The 20647-nt window shown below is 40.9% G+C and overlaps 1 protein-coding gene and 1 long non-coding RNA gene across 4 annotated transcripts; both read right to left on the reverse strand.

The window, feature by feature from the left end:
* Window positions 1-1652: 1652 nt before the first annotated feature.
* ANAPC5 (anaphase promoting complex subunit 5) lies at window positions 1653-16380 on the reverse strand. 3 transcript variants are annotated; one of them, XM_085321092.1, is made up of 17 exons: window positions 15900-16380; window positions 15189-15268; window positions 14481-14590; window positions 13877-14072; window positions 11959-12028; window positions 11029-11130; window positions 9877-10067; window positions 8855-8936; window positions 7991-8080; window positions 6726-6907; window positions 6119-6254; window positions 5803-5877; window positions 4861-4982; window positions 3571-3678; window positions 3176-3323; window positions 2409-2571; window positions 1653-1979 (listed from the first exon to the last, which is right to left on the reverse strand). In XM_085321092.1, exons 1-17 carry the CDS (start codon window positions 16008-16010, stop codon window positions 1765-1767), a joined length of 2181 nt encoding a protein of 726 aa, XP_085177218.1. In that variant the 5' UTR covers window positions 16011-16380; the 3' UTR covers window positions 1653-1764. The 3 variants fall into 3 exon arrangements, with proteins under 3 accessions (XP_085177218.1, XP_085177217.1, XP_085177216.1); XM_085321091.1 differs by lacking the exon at window positions 15900-16380 and adding an exon at window positions 15367-15683 and having other exon boundaries at window positions 11959-12025; XM_085321090.1 differs by lacking the exon at window positions 15900-16380 and adding an exon at window positions 15367-15683.
* A 97-nt stretch (window positions 16381-16477) lies between these two features.
* LOC146586591 (uncharacterized) lies at window positions 16478-20615 on the reverse strand. The gene is made up of 3 exons (XR_014897795.1): window positions 20313-20615; window positions 20080-20194; window positions 16478-19002 (listed from the first exon to the last, which is right to left on the reverse strand). It is a non-coding gene; the product is annotated as an uncharacterized LOC146586591 (long non-coding RNA).
* Window positions 20616-20647: the final 32 nt, after the last annotated feature.

Raw genomic sequence — 20647 nt, forward strand, 5'->3', positions numbered from 1 at the left:
CCCCCAGCCCCGTACCGGCTGCGGGCCCCGCCTGGGCGCCCCGCTGCTCCGGGCCCTTCGCCCACCCCCGCTGTGCTTCGTGCTCATCACTTTTCATTGAGTTATTTTTTTCCTGCGTATCGAGCACGTTCGCACCTGAGCCGCGGGGCTCGGACGACGGGCTTTCCGTGAAGCATCCGCCTCGGACGCGGCCAGCGAACGCAGGGGCGCGCGGCCGCGACTCCCGCTCGCCCGCCGGCGGGACCCTTCCTGCGCCCCGACGCGCCTCCGCGCGAGCTTCGTGCACGAACGCTATTCCTGCCGGGACCTCGAAAGCCACCCTAGGAATCAGTTTTGCAATAACGCAAATTATTAATGCAAATATGCAATTGATGCAAACAGCAGGTGCTCAAACGTGCTCTGGGTTGAGCTTTAAGCGCTTCCCTGCTGCTTAATGGGGGGCTGATTAATGTACGAGAGGGGGCACGAGGCGCCGAAAGCAGCGCTCCTGTGCACCCGCTGGGAATCTGGCTTGCTTTTCTTTAACATTTGAAATACAGCTGTGGTTTTAAAATCAAAGCACTGGTTATCCACTAACAGCCACACTGCAGCATTAGTTAAAGGGATGTGTAAACTAGTATTGGATTATCCTGATTTCCATCACCTTTTAGAACGTGTCTCTCCCTGCCTTACCTGGCAGAGCTCCAGCGGAGCCGGTAAGATTTACTTCTAAGCTTGCTTTACTCTTTGCCAGCGATGCCGCAATCYCATCTAGTGCTTCCTTGCAGGGTACCTGTAAGTGTTTACATTAATGACATTTTGCTTTTGAAAAGCACRGGGTAAAAGGATTTTCCGGGAAGAAAGGCCCGGAACCCACCTCGCCCAAGGTTCAGCGTTGCGCGCTGCGTTGTAACCAGGCTGCCTCCCGCCTAGCGCACGCACGTTCACGCTCACGGAAGAGCGACCGCCTCTGCGTACGAAATCCCACGTTACATCTAAAATGAAATTATCTTCCAGAGCAAGGATCAGAGCGCCACGAGTCAACAGTAGTGTATCAGACAGGGAGTTAGTTGTAGTCCTCGTTTGTTCCACAGATGAAAACAGAGCAGGCAAATCATGCATGGTGCCTATGAAAAAAAACACATAAAATAGTTCAGTTGACCTAGCGCTCTTGTTGCAGCCAAGTGAACCTTAGCAGACTTTACTTTTTCCAGCTGTTCTTTGCACAAGGATGTCTAATACAGCAATGYTGGGACTTTGCACCATCAGACCTTTACAAGAGGATTCTGTATTTTTCCCCTTCTGCCAGCAGCATCTGTTTCTACAGTGCGAACAGTGACTGTAGACAGGTTAAATGCAAGGACACATTTTAAATGCGACTCCCCATTCCACAGTACTTAAAATTAGCACAAAGGAGCTTTGCCTACAATTTCCACTAGTTTTTTGCGCCCCACCCAGTGTTAACTGAGCCAGCATTGAGTCTGAAAATACCATTTCTAAGAGCAGAAATTGTTTTATCGTGACTTTGCTACTCTCCCCCCAAATGCTCATAACGCAGTCCTGAGAACATTCTTCTTCCCCACTCACTTCCTATTCTAAATTTGAAGTATGGAATAAAGTGAAATGGGGGGAAAGCTGTATTTCCTCCTAAGATAYTACAAGCAAAACACAAGTTTGTTCAGTAGAAGACCATAATTTATTGGCAATTATTTTGAAACACTGATGACTGAATATAATAAAAAGACAGTTAACAAAATAGGAAAGTAAATCTCATCTTTAAATGTATCACTTAAAGGCATTTATTAAGGGGACACCATGCGCAGGCAGTTCCTGGTGCAGCTGCCGGAAGAGCATGGCACATTTGTTCCTTTCCTGGGTCTTGCCTAGGGTGTGGAACAGTCTGGCTTGAAAGTAGAGAACATCTCTGAGTTGCTCTTTGCAATCCACTTTGGCAAAGTAAGTCTTAGCTTCGTTTAGATTCAGAATAGCCGATTCCAAAGCTGCCCAAAAAATAAAGAGAAGAGGGGACAGCCATATTTAAGACATCACCACAATAATAATTTCAAGCAATATAACCTMATTCTAAGGAGCCCAAATACATGCTCTTCAGCTTTTCAAAACAATTTGTGTCTTGGCAACATTGTCTTTTAGGTAGTCTCTGTTATTCTACCTTCACTGCAAAATACAGGTGTGAAAGCATGCAGATAAACAAGGTTCCATTATGACCACTAAATCTGTTTATTTCGGAATTACCTGTTCAACTTGATTTGCTTATTTGATAACTACATAACGCTATYGTATCATTTTAACTTTATTAATGCTGATTGGGGAAGGGGGTCCTCTTCTAGCAGGACTCCAATATATATACTGATTCGTAATTCTCAGCTTGTGAATGAGGAATAAACAGGGAAAACTCTTCTTCACACTACCTTCAACCTTCTTTTGTGGAGTGTAGGAAGCTGCGGAAGCCACCTGACATTTGGCCACCAAGAACATGGCACAGCCTTTGTCCAGCACAGCTCCATGAGCCAAGAYAGGCTCTATTGCCATATGCAGAATATTCAGGGCTTGCTCAGGAATCCCAAGGATCAGCTGAAAGAGAAACACTTTGCTGGTCTAATACTGGAATCCACTGGTGAGAGCAGCTTCTTCTTAGAAGACCAACATAAGCCTCATCTGTTTTTAATAAAGCAGTGCTCCAGACAAGGATGCAGTTCMCCCTCCCAATCTTTTTTTACATTGAAACTTATTACTAGAAATGAGCTACCATCTGAAATGATTAGACATGATTTCCTCCACTCCATTTAGTGCTGACAACCAGGACTCTGCCAGCTCAGAATAAACAATACCACTGAACTCCGTTACAAGTATTATTTTTAATTCAAACACATGTCAAACRGTGCTACTAGAAAGCCAAAAAATTAGCTTAACAAATACCAACTAGAGAAATGAAGGCAGAGCCAATTTATGCTTGCCTGCTTAATTATGTAGAATAACTACAGAWTTTACCGAATAAAAATTGAGTCTTGTCTATATAACTTCCCTAAAAGATTATACATTTAGAATATATTTCATTAGAATCAATGATTGAATTCCAACAAGTTATGTTTTTAAATCTAACAGGAATAAAACTGGTGTCCAGATTCCCAGCATAAATGTTGCCCTACAGTCCTGTGAAAACACAAMTCAAACATACCTGGGAGAAAGCCAAGTTCAGCACAGTTTCAGAAGCCAAGTACTGTAGACTATATTCTCGGGAGAGGGCAAGAGCCTGTAGCAGGACAGGCAAAGCTATCGTGTGACATGAAGATCTCCAGTAGAGCTCTGCTATTGAGAGAAGTACACTAACCAAAAGAGGGAGAAAGAATTATAAACCTCTTTCTTTTTGATGAAAAACATCCACTTGCTTTCCACCCTGCTCCAACAAGCAATTATCAAACAATTATCCCATAGTATGTTTAATAAATGAAATTATTATGTACTCTCCATAACAGGTAATCGGAAGACTAGTGAAGTCTGAACACAGAATGAAACGGCTGATTTTAATCATTGCAAAGTGGCTTTAATATTCTGAAAATGAATCATTCTTACCTAATCACCATCTCAGTGTTCTTGATTTTCTGGCAGTGGATCAATAATTTCTGCAAAAGCTTGTGTGCCTCTGACATTTGATTTTGGGCTTTCAAAACAAGAGCTTTTCTGCCATGGTAAAACAAGAAGTCATTGATCATATGTTTATATTTAGACACAAWTCTACTCTAGAGAGCACAACAAAATGGGCCTTTACTTTGTGAACTTTGTTTCTGTAAATGTAACCAAAAAACTGTAATGTAACAATGTACGTATGTTAYACACTCAGGTGGAAGAAAAATTAGGCATCTCAAATCACTAGATAACTCCCAGCCAGAAAGGACCAAACTCAGAAAACAGCTTTAGCTAGAAAACAAGGATTGTTAAAAACAAAGGCCAAACAAGCAGCAGAAGGACATGCAAGCTAGAAAGCACAAGTAATTATTTGTGTAAGAAAAACAGGTAAGAGGTGAGCTAACTAAAATTGGCATGAACTAACAAGGACATGGAATGACAAGGAAAGAGGAAGAACAGGGAAGTAAGAAACAAAACACATAGCAGTAGGAGATGGGTTAAAAAAAAAAACAAACTCCAAACCCATACACTGAGCAGTGTATTTAAAGGTCAGCGAAATCAGACATAGGCCAGTTCCAGAAGGACAAGCATCAGGTCCCACAGCTTGAATACCTATCTTCCTGCTTACTGCTATTGGCTATGTTTTTAGGCTTTTTGCCTCATYGAAAATCAACAACAAATAGCTTTTAACAATAAACTGTTATTCATATATACCAAATAATTTTTAACTCCATCTATTTCTAGCCATTTTCATTTAGAAACAAGAACATATTAAGGTGAAATAAATAAATTTATATCATCCGATTTTGTAGATGCAGAAACTAGGACAGAGATGAAGACATTGTTCGAGCTCTTATTGTAGCAGAGTTGTGACTAAGCCTCAGTTCCTAGCTATTTTCTATAAAATTCTTCATTGTGCATAGATTCGGGAATAGTTATCATGAGCAGATTTTGAAGACATATTCTGTGTTCTCAGTAAGCCTATGGTTCTACAATAACAAATTTCTACAGTGCCATTCTGGTCTTAAAATCCCCAGAGAAACARCTAGAATGGATTACTGCAGGACATACTCTTAACAGAGTAATTATTACAGGTTAGACAACACTACCATAATTAATACTGGAAAGGGATGAGCATGTAAATACATGTGACTGTTAGCAATCATTTTGTTAAGTTTTTAATTATATTAATGGGATAAACCTGTAAGTTTATTTTGCTGATTCATGATTTCTTACCTGTATACTCCTTCAATGCTATTAAGTGCTGTAATTCCAGCTACAAGTGAATCTGCTGCATGGTATCTGCCATCATTCATGGCTCTCTCAAACTGTATTTTCTGATCAAACAGCATCCAAAGCTAAACAAAGAACATCCATGAGAATGTTTTAGAAATTATTCACTGTTAGGAAATGAGTTTCGTAACTCTAAATTAGAGCTTACTTTTTATATTTTTTTTCCCTGTGGATATTTATGTCCAGAAACAACTAAATTCATGCTTGTGTGATTGACAAGCTCTCCAATCACTGGATTTACTAAATTCCTGTCCTTTGGCAGAATGGTTTAGAGTAATGTTTTAATACTGCAGCTGACCTATTTGAYTGCATCTTAAGTAAAAAAGCTCTTTTAAACCATTATTAATGCTTTGAAATAATACACTTGTTTGTAGCAAAAAGACAGGGACTGAAGCAAACTTAATGGAATCTAGATCACTTCTATATAAACACTATCTCATAGACTCATGCATTAATGCATTTTCCAGTATCACACAAATAATGGCTTCTTCTCTCAGGTATTTCTGGAGTATAATATATCAAAATAACTAGCACCATTAAACAGAACTTTGAAGCTCCAAATCAATATACAGCATTTAATTCACGTATACACTCCTGAAGGAGACGTGTACTCCTCTGTTAAGCATAGTTCTATTTAAATAGCTTTTTCTTAGRAGCCTATGGTGAGATAATTGTCTCACCAGYCTTAAAATGACAGAGGCAYTATTTTCATGCTTTTGTACAAAGATACATGCCACATGCCTTCCTACRGGGTCAYGAGCCAATTGAAAATAGCAAATGTAGCCCAAGGCATATAGAGGAAAGGTATGAATTAAGATGCAACGGAATTCAGATCCTATTGTAACACAGCTGCATAATTTACAGACTAAATTATATATATTCTACCTGTGCATGCTGACTGTTTGGAGGAAATCTTTCCTTTAGATGTTTCAGTATTTCAGAAGCAGCCGCAAAGTATCCCTGTAACACAGGAAACAGCACTCTGATAAGCATGCACAGGGGAAAGCACCCTTCCCCTTGAGTTCATCGCAGCCCTCATGGAAAGAAGAACTGGCCAGGCAAAAGCCCTGTATTTTCTTCCCTTCCAATGCAGAGATTAAAGGCAGAACACAACACGACYCCAGTCTCGCACTCACTGTCAATAACACCCACACATCCTCTCACTCAAATGACATTTTGTGCAACTAGCCATAAAACTCACCTGTTCTGCATGTAGCTCAGCCAGGTGACACAATACTACAGCAAAGGACTCTGTGTTATTCTGCTGTACGCCCACATTCACAGCCTCCAGACTGTTCATGCTCAGCAAGGTCTGGGCTTGCTGAAGTGCCATGGTGCTTTAGTAAGAGAAACACCTTTTAGCTTTCAAGCGACAAACACCAATCATTTTTAACCTATAGTCTTGTTATGACAGTGGTCTACAGACTTTTTCTGGCAAGTCAAAGGCCTGGGGAAGAATGAAAACTTGTAAAATAACTGCTACCCAGGAACTCTAGACCATCCAAACATATACAACATACTGAAAGCTGCACAGTTTAAGCAGAGAGATGCTGAAAATGGGGACATAGGAGTATACGCAGTATTTGCCACTACTAAATGGAAACATAATGTCCTCTCTCATATGAGTTTTAAATGAACATAAGAGAATTGAAATAATTGCATCCAGCATTTAATGAATCACAGTCTGAATGCTTTCTTTTAGCATGCTGGAGAGAACAGCCACTTGTTACACCTATATAAATAGCTCAAAACACATTACCTGGTAACAATTAGAGCGAGCTAATGCAAGAGTTTAAAAGAAAAAATACCTGCGGCCATATAATCTCCAAATGGCAGTCTTCTGTGCTATACTAATATCAATAAGTTCTGACAAACTGTGTTTCCAGTGTAACAGATCAGAATCTTTTAAGGCATCCATTAGCTTGTTGGCAGCCTTTCCTGCAAAAGCTCTTTGCTGAACCAAGGACTGTATTCCCAGGGAAGCTAGGTACTGGGGAGAGGAAAACAAACAAGCAAACAAACAGAAAAATCAACACTGAAAGACAATAGAGTACACAACACTTGTGAATTACATCACAGCAAGAGGTATAAACCAAGAAAAAAGTCCCAAATAAAAAAAATATGACACTATTCAGCACAGACAAAAGAACACTGCTACAGCAATGTCTTTAAATATGCACTTACACGCCCACGTAAATATGAATACCATTTTGCTAGATGTGAAAAGTAATTTCCACTCCCCCACAGAGCAGTCTTAAAGAAGATGACATGACTTTCATCTGGATTTCTCCAATGACGAAGTAGTTATAAAAACACAGAGCGTTCCCCACCAAGTGGCCTTCACACCGGTCRCATAACCGGCAACCTCTCTTTGCCTTGCCCATTTTCCTATGGCTGTTACTTCTTTCTACTTCATGAGTCATAGSCTGATATGTGGAGCTTACCAGGTAGCCACCCGGCCCCTCTATACAGTATGACGTGTGCTCTCCATCTCACAACATCAACTACTTGGTTCCTTTTAGACCGTTCTCTTAACAAAGAGATTGCAAATCTTGTGGGAAGACAGAACCAAACTTTTTCAGCCAAACAATATATATGAAAGGGCACAAAACTAGTTGAGGAGAGGGCTGCCTGGCAGGAWTTCTCAGCTGGGACAGGGCAGTACAAGTAAACGTGTTCAAAGCCCTGCCAGAGACATCACTACTGAGTTAGGGGGAAGGCTGACACTGAGGYTTGAGAGCCTCCCTTCAGTATCAGCAGTCCGCACTATGGGCCTAAGACCTGGTGCATGGAACCAGCCCCGTAGCCACAGAGAATCTGTCTGCCTGAGAAGCAAACAAGTCAGAAGTAAAAGCAGCGAGTCTTGCAATAATGCACTGACATTAAAGCAATTGAACTCTGATTTGTCAGTATGAAGATTAAAAATGATAGAAACAGCTAGATTTTGCAGTGTAAAATAGGTTGAWTTAAACTCGATTCCACATTTGAACAGTTTAGCCAATATAAGACACACTCCTCCCAGGATACTATACTTACCCCAGTATAAAGTTAAGGATAAATGAAATGGACTTACTGGCAAACCAAAGTGTAAAGATTTGTTTACAGAGTGCTCCAGCAGAACACAGCTATCAAATATCTTCTGTTCCAAGATGTACAACCAACTCTAGTAAGGTAAAAAGTTTAAAATCTCATTGTAAATATCTAATGATTACAGCATTTTTAACTTCTTTTACTTTTGCATGGAATTCTCAAGAACTCGCTGGAAATACAAACCATAATTCAGAATGAATGTGATACTAATGAAACTTCTATTAAATACTACACAGCAAAATACATCAAAGGTCCAGCTAGGCTGGGACACTGGCTTGACAGAAATCAACATGAAAGTTCAGAGTAATACAAAGTCACCCCATTACAGTTAATTGTGGAAATCAGTGTCTTGGGAGTTTGGTATCACTGATGCCAATTCATTACAACACTGATGTTAATTACAGAAAAAAAGAAAAAAGAAAAAAACCTCAGAGGAAACACTAAGTCTTTCCCTCCTCCTTTCTGCTTGCTGAAAAGAAACCTGGTATTTACTCTCTGAAAATACAAGAGACACTCAAGACAGGGTTTATAAAATACTTTGAAGAAAGCTCTTTAAAGCATGTAAGACTAAACTCTGAGCWTAGCACTGAGTAATCTTGGGATCACAACTTCCATTTCAGAAAATCATCCCAAAATCCTGCCATGATCTTTCTCTATTTTTTTTTGCTCTAGGTGACTCATCTGCCAGAAACAACATGTCATCCCATTATGGGATAGCTGTATTTGAATCACTGATACATTTTCAGAGATATTATTCTAAGAGTATTTCTGCAGCTGTTCCCTGAGCAGAGGCACAGATAACACAAACAAAAGTGACGTAAGCTCCATTTCAACATGGTTGTCTTACCAGGCAGTGCTGCAAGCAAACATGATCATTAGACTCCTGTGCAATCCGGATGGCTTCCTGAAGCGCAAGTTCAGCCTGCTGACTATCAGCAAACAAAAACACAGAACATACTCATATTCCCATAGCATTTAAAATGCAGCATTACAAAGATAAAGAGGAATACTGCTTTAAATTATGCATATCCCACTCAGAAGAGAACTCTGATTTAGTAGACCAAATGAGAAAGCCTGTGTTTCCTTCTAACCACTTCAGCAATACATTCTAGTCTTGAAGCTAGTGAGCAAGGCAGCATCATGAAAAACTAATCTGTAACCCCTAAATGGGCTTTCAAAACCCACGTTCATGCCAACGTGCTAAGTTTCTGTTTGAACAGCAGCATAATAAAGTATCTGCCTACGTATAAAAGTTGTTGCTTTCAATTTTTCAGACCTCCTTCCCATCTTCAGTCCTTTTACGTGATGCATCCAGGCAGAAGTCAATAAATGCAAGACTTATATGGAGGTAGGTAAGCCGGCCTTATTTATCAATAAAGTAAGGCTCACCCTTACAGTTTTTTAGAAATAATATCTAGTCTCTCAGGTGGCTTTTTAATTATTCTTCTTCCAGATCATCAGCTCTGTATTGGTTTAAATGCAACAAAAAACCAATTGCACTTTTTTGAGAACATAGATGGAAATAAGCATCCACATCCACTGACGTTTTTGAGGTCATGGAAAYGTAGCAATTGAGAACTTAACTTCCTAGGAACAGCTGCAACCAGACACAGACAAATTTCAACTCTTATGGTCCTTTGGATAACTTAGTTATTATGGAAACCAAACAGATGTCTAAATAAAAACAAACTAAAACAAATCAAGATTCCAAGAAAATTCCAGCCCAATCCAACTACAGCTGTTATTGAATTAGAGAAGGCAYCTTCTTCTCCTGAACAGTTTTTCATAATGAATCAAATGTCCATCTACTAGCACTTAAGAGATGCAACAAGATGAATTTCAGATGCACAGTACAATGCATTAACTTACTAATGGCCAAACCGGCAGTGCAGTGCAGCTAGATTTAGAGCAGCATATCTCAAACTCCGACCGTAACCTTCATCCCCATTGCTTTTGCTTTCTGCTCCAGTGAGAATTAAACGGTCAAAATAGTGAAGAAGGCTGTGTGTTGAACTGAAAACGTCTTGCACTCTGAGATTATTTAAGTAGCTTAAATAATGCTAAAAATGAAACAAAATCAGCTTTTAAGTATATAGAACTGTTAAAACACTCAGTTTTGATTATGAGAATATTTACTTTACATCTTATTGAGAAAGGCTGCATGACAACCATGATGGTAACGCATGACTACCACAGTGTCAGCCCTCAGGAAGATACTCAGAGGAACGGCAGCAGCTTCCAAATCCCCTGTGTGGAGAAGGGGAATGCTAAAACTAGTTATTTGGCCCTTGACATTGAGAAGAGCACAGGCCGACCTTTTTTGTCAGAGAAACAGAACACCAGAGAGGACTTTCTGAGTCATAAAGCCCAGCCTCTCCTCTAGCAGCCCTTTCAAGGAACCTTCTCAGAATGGAAGCAAGGAAAATCCTGTCTGTCTTAGCCAAAAGGGCAACTGGGAGGAAGCCTTGAAAACTAAAGCAGGAGAGAGTTTCCTGGAAACTCATGGGAACTGCTCAAAAGAAAGTATTCTAGGAATAAGGCAAATGCTCGCAGCACAGTTTTAGAACCACTTGTCTATGTGAGTTCTCTATAGCTTTCAGTCTACTTTTAAGTGCTGGAAGTGAACATCTGTAAACAAAAAAAGTCAACAGGTATTTCATCCAATACTGATTTCTAAATTATGGGAGTATAATGCCTGCAATTTCTTAGGAAAGCATACTACATAAAAAGAAATAAGCTTTAGATTTAGTTCAACTAGCATGCATTGCAATAGTCCCACCAAACTTAGGAGGATTGTACCTATGCCTAAAGCTAGACATGTGGTTAAATACTTTGCTTAACTAAGGTTTTTGTACCTTCCAGAGTTTTAGTCTGAATTACTAAACATTTACGTGCTTCTTACTCACATTTTTATCATATGCTTGTATTTCAAAATAGAATGAATCACTCCCAACTAATCCCATCCTAGAGATACGAAGAAATCCCTTTAAAACCATTCTGGATGAAGAAAAAGATACTTACTGCTTCAGCAAAGTCTGGATTAAATTTTAACAAGTTGTTCAATTCCTTCTGTAAAGATGCTGGAGTAAGAGCCTTTGTTTCATCATTCTTTAGTAAAGAAGCCTGGAATAAAAATTGAAACCAAATGTTAAGTAACTCAAATTGGAAGGCTATAAAAAAAAAAGATAAATATTTGTCAGTTTGTTATCTACTCGGAGAGCACTTTGAAGAAGATTTCRTAACAGCTCTGTCTACTATACCACTGAACCACCAGCAGCAGTTTTATTATATGCTGTGTTATAGCACTCACTTTCCAGAGATTACAGAGACCAAGTAAAATATAAACTTGCTCAAAAGACTGTTTCAAGGTACATTAAAAATTCTGATCAAATCTCTCTTTAAATAATTACTTGGTCAATATATAGTGGTAGGAATATATAGTCATTCTCCTTGTTGGTTGGTCATGGTGCTGCAGCAGCCGCACCTCAATTAGGCTACCAGGTGTGACAACGGCTAACAATAAAGATTTATTTGAACTTTTTAAAGAGATATAAAACATTACATATTATATGTATTTTATATTGCTAGCAAACTACTATAAGCATGCAGCACATTTAATGACATTTGTGCCCACGTGTGTTATTCCTCCTTCTTGTATTTACCAGCTGGAATAATCAAATAAAACTGCACCTTTAGCAGACAATGAATTTGAAACACTTATTAGTCAAAACTGATCTTCTCGGAATCAAATAATATAACATAGCCTACACGCCTGGACAAAACTGTTTTAAATCCAAGTGTTCGCACTGAGCAACTACATGCACAATATGAAATACAACAAATCTTTAACAGATTTAAGAAAACATTATAAAACTTTATGCTTGATAACGTGCACAAATATGAAAATGATGTTAGGGATCATTTACTTCACTTTGTACAGAATCAACATACCTGCTGAGAAAGAAAATACTCTGCTTGTTTCTGTGAAAGAGGCCCATTGCAAGACATCTCTTCTTCCCTGCTAAAAGCCACTATTGTTAGAAACAAACACAATGAAATGGAGTACAAGAAAATATATTTTACCAGACATTCCAACTTCTACTTTATAATGTTTTACAACATATTAGAGTTCAACAGCTTGAAGCAGAAAAGTTAATAAAGAATAAAATCTACTACATCAAAGCTAGCAGTCTCAATGATTCTGTGCAGTTCAGACATTTATATAGCTACACCTGAAGAAAAGTGGATGCCATTCTGATGGATCAGCTGTTATAAAACCAGACCTGAATCATAATCATCAGCCTGCAGAGACTGTGGTCAACATGAACGTTATCCTAGATACATGAATGTTATCCTATATAAATACATACACAAATGTTAAGACAAACAGCAGATACAGATTCATGGTGACATATTCAAATGGCTTAGATCTACTGTTTCTTCCTTGTGAAGTTGGCCACAAACAAATTAAATAGCACTTTGGCCACACACATCACTCCAGAAAACAGCTGCTCTACAAGAGCAGACAAATGTTTACTCCATTAAAAGATGGCAACTACAGCATAATGTAAGACCTCAAAGGCTGCTAATTGATCCCCAAGCTATAGCAGAACACACACAAGCACTGGTTTTAATAAAGATGGTTTTAAATAAACACCATGTAAATATATAGATACATAAAATACTTTTAGGGTTATTCTTACACTGAAACAGTTCTTTAGTGGGTGAAAAGTCTCAATAATTGCTTCTCATCTTTAACATAAAGAAACGTGAGTTCCTCTGTCTGGAGAATGGTGAAAACTAAAAATGTTAAGCTGAAGCTTTTCCTTGGAGGGGAACTCTTCCCTGCTGGACGCAGAAGTGACTTCTCCAACAGCATTAGCACGTCACACTAGTGTAACCAGAGAAGAAATCATTCAGCAGTGGGCCACACGGAAGGAAACTATGGGCAGCCAGCCTTCAGACTACAATTCCCAAGGGAGCATGAGAATGGGGTACCGCCATCTTCTATGAGACACAGAGAACAGAACTGTTGCCATTTACATGTCTCACCACACGGTGGCACCAAGGAAATGGAGAGGCCACTCAGCTCTGCAAGTATGTACGAGGCTCTAGAAAAGCTAACCCAGCTCGACACATCCTCTTCACACTCGTTTTGTTTCATCATTAACACAAAGGCAGAGCTTTTTGAATCCAAAGGTGACATAACCTTCCCATTCTTCCCCTCCTCAAAAAAGGAAAAGTTCTAACATTTCAGTATTATCTGTCTGTAAAGAATATGTTCTTAAGGAGCAGCTAGTCATTTCTGAACTACCTTACAAGTTGTATAACTTCAAGTTAATAAGATCGGTACAAGAAACTCTGCTATGTGTACACAAGGTAAGGAAAAAAAAACTCTTACATGAACTACGGTATCAAACTACTTTAACAATCACTTTTTTTTTTTTTTTGCCTTAAAAGCCTACAAATAGTATTTTAAAACCTGTTTAAGTTTCGGCTTCAGCCCAAGATTTCTGCTAACCACATGCATCAGACAACTTTGATATGAGGCAAAGCAATGACATCCCTATTCTAAGTAGAATATAGACTAATACAAGATTACAGTACACTACATTTCCCTACTGGAGCTGAAGTTTCTATAGTCTCTTATATTTAACAAATTTAAATTCTGAGATTCTAACCAGTTACCAGTGATAGGACATGCATAGGGCCTAGATGAGCATTCATAAGATGYTGAAAACTTAAACAGCACTATAATCTTTGGCTGGAAAAAAACTTAAATTTACATTGATACGTACAGAGGKAATCTGAAATAAAATTGAGAAAACTCTTGAAGAGCAGGAAAGACTTTAATATCAATATATGTCACCTTAGAGGTGTATCAAGTTCTTCCTTCTCCATTTTCCCCTCCAGGTCTTCTGTATTTGTCAGCTCCATATCACTCTCATCAGTTCCATCTTTCTTCTCATCATTTTGAAAGTATTGCTGAAGTGCAGTGTAAAGTTTATAGACTTGACTGAAAGAAAGCTTATTGTATGCCAAGATCATATGGCGCAGAAATAGACCTGCAAAGGAAAACATCGATTATGACAACTACCTGTGAAGCTCTTGTTTAAGAGGAGATACTAGAAGTCATAACAGCCAGAAGCTTAAATTGCATTACTTAATTTTGCTTAAGTGCCTTATCTTAACCTACCAAATGATAAAATTCACTTTTGTAGAGCATTAGTCTGAAAATAATTTAGTGGCAAATCTCAGAGATTTTCTGATCACAGAACAGTTGTTAAGATCAGTAAGAATTACAACAYTACATGCAAAACTGTTAATTTGAAACTTTTGCAAAAGAGAAGATTGAATTATGAGATGTACATCCCCAGTACTCCCCCAAAAAGAAAAGTAAATCTTTACCTTGAGTGAATTATATCAGTATTAGTTATCACATCAAATACAGCTTATTGATAGTAACTATTTACCTACTACACTTGTTTTATGAACTTCTGGCTCAGTCCCAGTAAATGAATCTGAAAGGTCATCAAAAAACTGTTCCATATCTTTCAGTTCTCCTTCTGCCATAAGTTTTAACCTAAATGGGGGAGGAGGGAGAGAAATCATCATTTTTTTTAGGGCTCTAATATTACATATGAAATAAATACGCCTCTATAAATGCAGATAGAACTAAGTGGCAGCTACCTCACTCTGCCCAACTTTTCACACTTGTGAACAAAGTCAAAACATGTTAAACGTAGCATAATAATGTAAATAAATAACAATCATATAAGTAACGAACATGACACAAATAATAATGATTTTTCTTTTTAAGCGGTTCTTTCAATAACGAGAAGGGGCTATTATTCTTTTAACAAAATAAGTAACAACTGATTTTAATACAATCACTGTTTYGGGAGCACTTTAGTGCCAGGTGTTCTGTACCACGAAAACCTTAAAATAGATCGTTTCAACGCTTAGTTTTTTTGCCTTTCGGAACTTTATTTATGAAGACTGCAAAACCGTACAGGGCTTTTGCTCCCGGCGCGTTACGCTCTCGGCTGTCACACCGCGCAGAGCGCTGCCCGGCAGCTACCTGCGCACGGAACGGCTTTAGCTTCGTTCACGGATCGCCGCTCGCAGCAGCCGCGGCGGGGCCGGGCTCGAGCGGGGGAGAGGCGGCGGCCTCCGCCTACCTGATGTGCACCGAGCCGGCCAGGTGGGGGCAGGACTCCTCGATGGCTTTGCGCAGTCGCGACAGCGGCATGTCGGGGCCCTGGGGAGGAGAGCGACACGTCGCGATAGGGGCCGGGGACGACAGGACACGGCAGGGCACGACAGGACACTGCCCTGCCGTCGCCGTCGCGGCCCCACCTGCAGCAGCGGCAGCAGCAGCCGGTTGAGGCGCCGCCGCTCCAGCAGCCCGAGCTGCGCGCCGGCGCGGCCCAGCTCGCTGAGGAGCACCAGCAGCGCCATCTTGTAGGGGGTGACCCAGTCCTTGATGCCGAAGACGTTGGCGTGCACCACGCCGTTCGTCATCATGGGGTTGAAGTAGAGGCTCTCGTGCACGCTCGCCATGGCGGCCCCCTGCCCAGCCACCCCCGGCCCGGCTCGGCCCGGCCCGGCCCGGCCCGGCTCGGCCTCTGCCACCCGGCGCGGCCCGGCCGGCTCCCGGGAAACCGGCCTCCGCGAACTGGCCAATCGCAGCAGCCGCAGGCATCACGCGGGCGGCGCGGCAGCCAATCGGAGCAGAGGGTGTGCGCCGGTGTGAAGGTTCCGGGTGCGGGGCGGCGAGCCGGGCCCGCAGGGAGAGGTTCCGGCAGGGAGCGGGAGAGGAGCACCCCTCACGAAGGAGGCCGGGGCCGCCCGACACCTCCCCTCTGTGCCTGGCCGCCGCAAGCCCCTACCTGATGGGCCTGTCGCGGAGCAATAGCGATGGCAATGGCAGTGGCTAGTGACTCGGCGGGGTGGCCATCGCCCGTGTCCTCGTAGCCCAGGCGGGATCTGGCCCCTCGCATCCCTCCAAGGAGGGGCGGCTCGCAGAGCTCTTGCCTGAGCGCAAGGAGACGCGGCTTCGCTGCGCCGGCGGCTTGACGCGGGCACGGGCGGCCCGCGGAGGCGGCGGAGGCTCCGTCCGTGGGGACGCTCGAAGCTCAGCCGGTGCCAAGGCCGGGCGGCCTGCGCGAGCTGGCCCTGCGGGAGCAGGGCTCGGGCTGGGCGGTCTCCGGAGGCGTCATCCAACCTCGACCGTTCTGCGAGTTTGACAGCAACAGCAAAGCTGCGCGCGCCGCAGCTCTGCGAGGACTCGGCGCTTTCCCCGCAGCTGGTCACTAAAGCCGTGAGAGGCTCCATGCTCCGATTTGAGCATTTCCACGGCGCAACCTGAAACTTAACACCACAAAGCAAATTCGCTCCTGTTAGATGCCGGTGGAGAACTTGGATTTCCTCTGTGTTAACTGTAGTATGATAAAGGCATTTCTCAGCATTTCCACACGTATGTTTTATTGTCTCRGTAATTTGTTATAGTACTTCAATAAGGCGTCATGTTTCCGAAGAAAATACTCCAATTGTGGTAATAGTTCTCGTTTTTGTAAGCAAAAGCAAAACAAAACTCAGTATTATTATACATCTGCACRACCCAGGGATTTCAGTTGACTTGCTCCTGATTCATACTTGGGGATGRTGAGAGGAGGAGAAGGAAAGTAAAGCTTGGATTAATTTTCTCAAATACACGTACATTGAAGAAACTTAGTTTTCTTAAAATGCACTACCTATAGTTAGTTGTTGCTAGCGTAATTAATCATGCGTTCCTAGCCCTCATTCAACCAAAGCTATAACTGAATATAAAAAGTAAGAAATGGCTATAGATACTGTGTTGCAAAGGCTAAGTAATTGACTTTTCCTAAAATTAAGGTATGACATCTGGGGTGGAAACACTGAAGTGGTAAGGTGATTTGCCAAGGAGGGGCCGGAGAGAGAAATTAGAGGTGCCAGACTGTGGTTAGCAAGCATTTGCAGAAGCCAGTGAGGAGGAGAAAGGAAATGACACACAACTGGCCAAAGGTCTGACTTTTTGTACCTTATCTCAGGCTCTCGGGCAAACCATACTGAATAATTCCTCAGCATTTTGTATTGAGAGGATTTTAGAATATGTTCTTTAATGCATATTTGAAGGAAGAAAAAAAAAACACCCCTCATAACTAGTCCTCTAAATAAGCAACAAGAGGTGATTTTTTTTGTGTCATAAAAAGTTTGAGTTTAGGTTATATAACTGAAAAAGTCATCCCTTATCTTACCAAAATTAGGCTCAAGCGAGTAATGTGTCTGAGCATTGTGAAGCATGTAATAGCTGGACTTGGGAATTCTTGCATTTTAGTGAATGCAGAATCCAACAGAATGTTGAATCCATTGGACCAAGTCTCAGTAATCTGAAAACGTTCTTTAAAGGTAATTCCTAAGTACTGTGTGTCTCTGGTATAAACAAGTAAATGCTACAATTATTGTCCCTAGAGGTCTGAAATTCCCAAATAAAACCTAGAGTAGACTCCCCCCCCCCTTTTTTTTTTTAAGATTATGTAAACTGGTATGTAGAAAAGAAAGGGGAAAAAAAAGATTCCTGCTTAGGAGCCTGTCTCCACCTCACTCTGTGGTGATATGTAAAACCTTGGGGGATTATAGAACGGCTGCTAGTCATCATTACTTGTTATTTCATGACAGAAGTAAATGGGACATCTAGCATTAATAGATTTAAATCTTTTAATACTTCCTTGGCACAATCCAGAAGGCTCAGTGAGGGCAAGTCTCTTATTAATAGAGCCTCCACAAACACTACTTTTCAGTCAGAGAGTTGCAGATGGGGTTAAAGTTCTGTGTTTAAAAATAAGCTACATGGTTGCAATTTAGACATGTTAATGTATTAGAAGTGATCTCAAATCACATGTTACAAGTATGATTCATCAAGATCTGCCCAAAATAAGGTGGGAGTGGCAACTGCAGTTGTCAGCATAGCTTCTAGATCTCAGCTGTGTCAGGCCCGCATTGCTCCCTAAAACATCTGTGTTTGGGAGGGTTTCTTTTTGACAAGTCTTCCCAAAAACCAAAGAGTAAAATAAAGCAAAAACTTTTTTTCATCTGTAGTACAGAATTTTTATGGGTCAGGAATCCTGTTTTTAAGATTTTTAACAAAAACATTTGTGCATAACTTGATACTTTAGGGATGATTATCTGAACTGACACCAAGTTTAGGGCTACAAAGGTTTTAGGAAACCAAACCATACTGATGTTTCCTAAAGTGCCTTAAAGCAATCTCTTACATAAGAAAATGGTAAGTAATTGTCAGGTAAGGGGCTCTTACATAAGAAAATGGTAAGTAATTGTCAGGTAAGGGGAAGAAAAGGTAAAACATTTTATTTCTTGCTCTGTCAATAGCTTGCTAATTAGCCTTAGTTCATTTAATTTGTGTACTTAAACTCCCTTTCCAGTAGTAAGCACCTGGCTCCCAGCATCCTGTACATTTTAAAGCATCAGATAAAAGATTTTTTAAATAAGTACTCAGAAGTAAAAAATACTAATAACACAATGTCTATTTGTATCCCAACTGGCTTGGTCTRTAAGGGAGGAGATGAGAAAACTGTTTAACGTGCTTTTTATCTCTTACACAAAAACGTTAAAAAGTATTTCAAAAGCATTTAAAGATAAGCTTCTGTTCTTTTCACTCTCTAAGCTGCATTTTGGAGAACAGTTGTCATGCTTCTAGTTTTCAGAAACAGTTGTTTCTCAAATTTTCAAAGACTGGTCCTGCTGTTAACTTTGCTTTTGTTTTAGTGTTTGCAATTCCTTTTGCTGTCCYCAGAAAAGGTTGATTTAAATGTCTTTTTTTTCTCCTCTCCCCCTCAAAAGAYATGAATCTAAGAAGCTGAGATCTCACACACCTCTGTCTAAGCCCATTTGTAAAGCCAACGGAAGAGATGAGCAGAATGCAATAGATTCATTTTGAAGAAACAGCAAAGCCTAGAAAAAGAACAAAATAAACAAATTAACAGCTATTAAGCTTCAATGGTAGAATGAGCTGAACTCTGAATAATGGAATTTTCTGTGTTACAGTGTGTGCGTGACAAATGTGCTGTTGTATGTTCCAACATTATTCACAAAGGTCTTTCTAATAAAATAATCTTTTTAGTTGCTTTGACTAAAATTGCAAGTCGTTGTTGCAAATAAGTAAAATATTGATATATTTTTTAAAAATTGTGTGTGAAGTTCATCGTATATCAAAGGCTTTCCAAGGAGCATAAGCATTTCCAAAAAAAAGATGACCTAATTTTGAATGAAAATGTGGCACAAATGCACACCCAGAAGTTGGGCTGCATGAAGTATCAGCTCTTGATGCTAAAGCTGCCAAGACTGTGTAATTCTGATGGCAAATACATTTTTTTTGACTTAGCTCATGTATCAGATCTTCTGCTCCAAAAATGTATCTATCCTGCAMAAATATTAAAGATCCCATGTGACCTTTTGTAAATTTGTCTGATTCAAGGGCAGAAACTGTTTTCAGTCAAATTTGTCTGTCCCTCTTTTTGCTTAGAGCCTCCTTTGTTCTTTGGCATAGCATGCCTTAGTCTTATGTAAAGCTTTCCTGAAGACTTGCCTTTTTTTTAAATGTATCATTTTTGGTTAAAAGCCTCTATTTCTTGCAATCTTTGGTTTTGTATATATCTCATTATATAGCAGGCAGAATAATTAATGGAGGTTCTAGGAGCCAGCTGAACCTGGATTTTCAAATAATAACCTCTCTCTTCTATTACTTAAAGGTCATGACCAAAAGGCTTAGTAGAATAATCAGGCCTTTGGCCTTTTGCCTATAGCATTACAGCTTTTAATTCTCTTTGTGACAAACCACTGCTCGTACGCAGAGGTGCCAAGAAATCCCGTATTTCAGTGACTGCCAGATTCGTGCCCAAACACCGGCAAGTCTGTGTGAGACTCCTGGAAGTAGATGGCTGGTGACTGATCCAGTTACTCCATACGTTAACATGACACTTGCTATTGGAGTTTATAGCCAGTTCCATCACCTTGAAGGAAATTCAGTACCTGATTGGTGTAGATGTGCTTAAGCATCCAGGGAAAAAACATGAGGTAGAAGCATTCAGATTCCTCCAGACAGATTCCCTCCCTCCAGACGGGGGGAAATATTTCTTTCATCCAGCTGCTCAGCACAAAAAGAAAAAAAAAAAGTATTTTCTGTGACATTCTAGTTCCCGAGCTATTAAAATAAAGAAGAAAAAAAATCAGCAACCTTCAATTTAACATAAAGCACTATTTACCTGTTCCTCAGTATATATTTCACCGGTAYTGCCGCTTACGGCTCTGCTCCGCAGAGGATTACAAATACCGCTATTTCAGTGACGCTGTTACTTGCGCACTTTCGCCTCCAGCTACCCGCCGCCGCCACCCCGTCAGAAACCGTTACGGCGCGCCCGCTCGTGACCCTCCGCCTCTCTGCGCGGCGACTATCGAAACAACTTTTCCGAGGGCCCYGCGGCTCCTCCGCCGAACCCCAGCCGACGTGCGGCGGCGGCTCTCCCGGGCCCCCCCCGCTCCGCTGCCATTTTGGGGTATTTCTGCCCCCGGCCCCGCGCGGCGCCCAAACGCCGCGCCC

Source organism: Rhea americana, unplaced genomic scaffold, assembly GCF_003343005.1.
Source record: "Rhea americana isolate MKP2758 unplaced genomic scaffold, rheAme1 scaffold_68, whole genome shotgun sequence".
Lineage (NCBI taxonomy): Eukaryota > Metazoa > Chordata > Aves > Rheiformes > Rheidae > Rhea > Rhea americana.